At 45.7% G+C, this 2,408-nt stretch overlaps 1 protein-coding gene across 1 annotated transcript; it reads left to right on the forward strand.

Moving 5' to 3' along the window:
* The first annotated feature begins 1,125 nt into the window (after positions 1-1,125).
* Positions 1,126-2,064, forward strand: LOC100940586 (olfactory receptor 1G1-like). Its single transcript, XM_012802330.1, has one exon. The coding sequence runs from the start codon at positions 1,126-1,128 to the stop codon at positions 2,062-2,064; it is 939 nt and encodes a 312-aa protein (XP_012657784.1).
* The last annotated feature ends 344 nt before the right edge of the window (positions 2,065-2,408 follow it).

Below are 2,408 nucleotides of genomic sequence, written 5' to 3' on the forward strand. Positions count from 1 at the left end.
GGAAATCAGCTTAATTCTTTCTTGTTTACTTCAAAGGATTTTAATATTTTTGTACCCTCAATGGTGTAGTTTGGAGGAGTAAAAGCCTTTAATGCTTTTTATGCCAGATCCAGCATGTACAGACATCCTCAGGTAAGTCAGTAAACTCCTTAAAGCACAGCCTACAACCCCCCACTTCACACTCTCTCTCTCCAGCTTCCTACTGGGTCCTGGGCGTGCTTCCTCACTGGTCTCCCTGCTTGCAGGCATGCTCCGACCACCCTTCTCCACACAGCAGTGGGACAATCTGCACGTATCATAAGTCAGATTGTGGCCATCAGCTTCCATCCATGTGTCCCCACAGGGCTCTGACTCTCCTGAGAACAAAATCCCCACTCCTAATCTGCACTCCATGGCCACGTGTGACCGGCTCCAGCCCACCCCTGACCTCTTCCCCTCCCACCCTCGCTTTATTTGAGCCACACTTGGTTTCTTTCTTCTCCAAATACATGTGCTCATTCCCCTGTTCGCACTTACTGTTCCCACTGATAAAATGCTCTTCCAATCAATTCTTTTATTTGTCTATCTCCTTCTTATCTATCCCTTTATTTCTTCTTGAGTTACTTGTTCATTCATTCCTTCATTTGAAGCAATGTCCTGACCATCACTATATTTGATCTTCACTCTAGCACTTATTTTTTCTTTATGTGTCTGTATATTACTGACTCCTCTGACTAAAATATTATCTGCATGAGGAAAGGGGCCTTGCTGTATCTTCACACACTGTGCTTTTTGGTACTTAGAGCAGGTACACATGCTAAGCACTCAGTAAATGTGGAGTGAACAAATGAACTTGTTCCAGTTACCTTATCAGATTAGCAGAGGGATCAAAGACTCTAAGGTCAGAATTGCCAGAATTTAAACTTTACCTCTACCTCTTTCTAGGAGACACAATTCCTACATCTATCAAATGGGCAGAGCATAACCCCCTCATAGCGATCTGTCGGGTTTCAATGAGACGATGCACAGCTATTGATATTCTGATGCCATCTTTATTTTATGCCTCTGTTTCCATTGAGGTAATATTAGAGCAAGGCAAGTTTTTGAACTGTTACCCTTGGTTTTATTCCTTAGTTACACCGTGACATGAAACCAGGAAACCACACCGGTGTTGCTGAATTCCTCCTCCTGGGTCTCTCCGAGCAGCAGGAGCTGCAGCCTCTCCTCTTTGGCACCTTCCTGGGCATGTACCTGGTCACCGTGGTGGGGAATATTCTCATCATCCTGGCCATTGGCTCTGACCCTCACCTCTACACTCCCATGTACTTCTTCCTGGCCAACTTCTCCCTCACTGACCTGTGTTTGTCATCTACCACAGTCCCCAGGATGCTGGTGAATATCCAGGCACACAGGTGTACCATCTCCTATGTTGGATGCCTGTGTCAGATCTATTTCTTCCTGTGGTTCATTGGTCTAGACGTCTTCCTCCTGGCAGTGATGGCATATGACCGGCTTGTAGCTATCTGCCATCCACTCCACTACACCTTGGTTATGAGTCCCAGATGCTGCACCCTGCTGGTGGCCACATCCCTCATCCTGGCCAATTCCTACTCTCTAACCCACACCATTCTCCTGGCTCAGTTATCCTTCTGCACCAACAATGTCATTCCCCACTTCTTCTGTGAACTTCTGCCCCTGTTGAAACTCTCTTGTTCCGATACTTATGCCAACCAGTGTGTGCTGATGTACTGGGGAGGGGCATTAACCTTCTTGATCCCCTTGCTAATCATCATTTCATACATCCGCATTGTGGCTGCCATCGTGAGGGTCCCATCAGCCAGTGGGAAGTGGAAGGCCTTCTCCACCTGTGGCTCCCAACTTTCAGCAGTTTGCTTGTTCTATGCATCTGCTATTGGGGTCTACTTCATTCCCTCCACTGCTGACTCAGCCAGCAGGGACAGAATTGCAGCGGTGATGTATGCTGTCGTGACTCCCATGCTGAACCCATTTATCTATAGCTTGAGAAACAAAGACATGAAGAGGGCCTTACAGAGATTCCTGAGCAGAGCACTGCAGTCTCCCTGAGGCCAGAATGTCATTTGGGGAATTTAGGGGAAATCGATTTGTAGAATTATCATGGTGCCTAAGTTCAAATCCTGAATCTTTCACTTGCTCACTTTCCAGCCTAGGGCAAATCAGATAAGCTCACTGAGTTGCCATTTCCTCACTCATAAAAGGAGTTAATAAAATAATCTCTATCCTAAAGTGGTGTGAGTGTGTACATGTACATTTGCTTGTCCCAGGTCTTATTCTTTATTATCGTCAGCAATATTTAACGCATTTCTTTGAAGTAGATATTTTCACCTTTTCATTGTGCAGAAAACATAGGCTCAGAGAAGTTCAACTATTTGCCTGAAATGAAGTCACAC

Source organism: Otolemur garnettii, unplaced genomic scaffold, assembly GCF_000181295.1.
Source record: "Otolemur garnettii isolate 467f Iridium unplaced genomic scaffold, OtoGar3 scaffold00014, whole genome shotgun sequence".
In the NCBI taxonomy this organism is placed as follows: domain Eukaryota; kingdom Metazoa; phylum Chordata; class Mammalia; order Primates; family Galagidae; genus Otolemur; species Otolemur garnettii.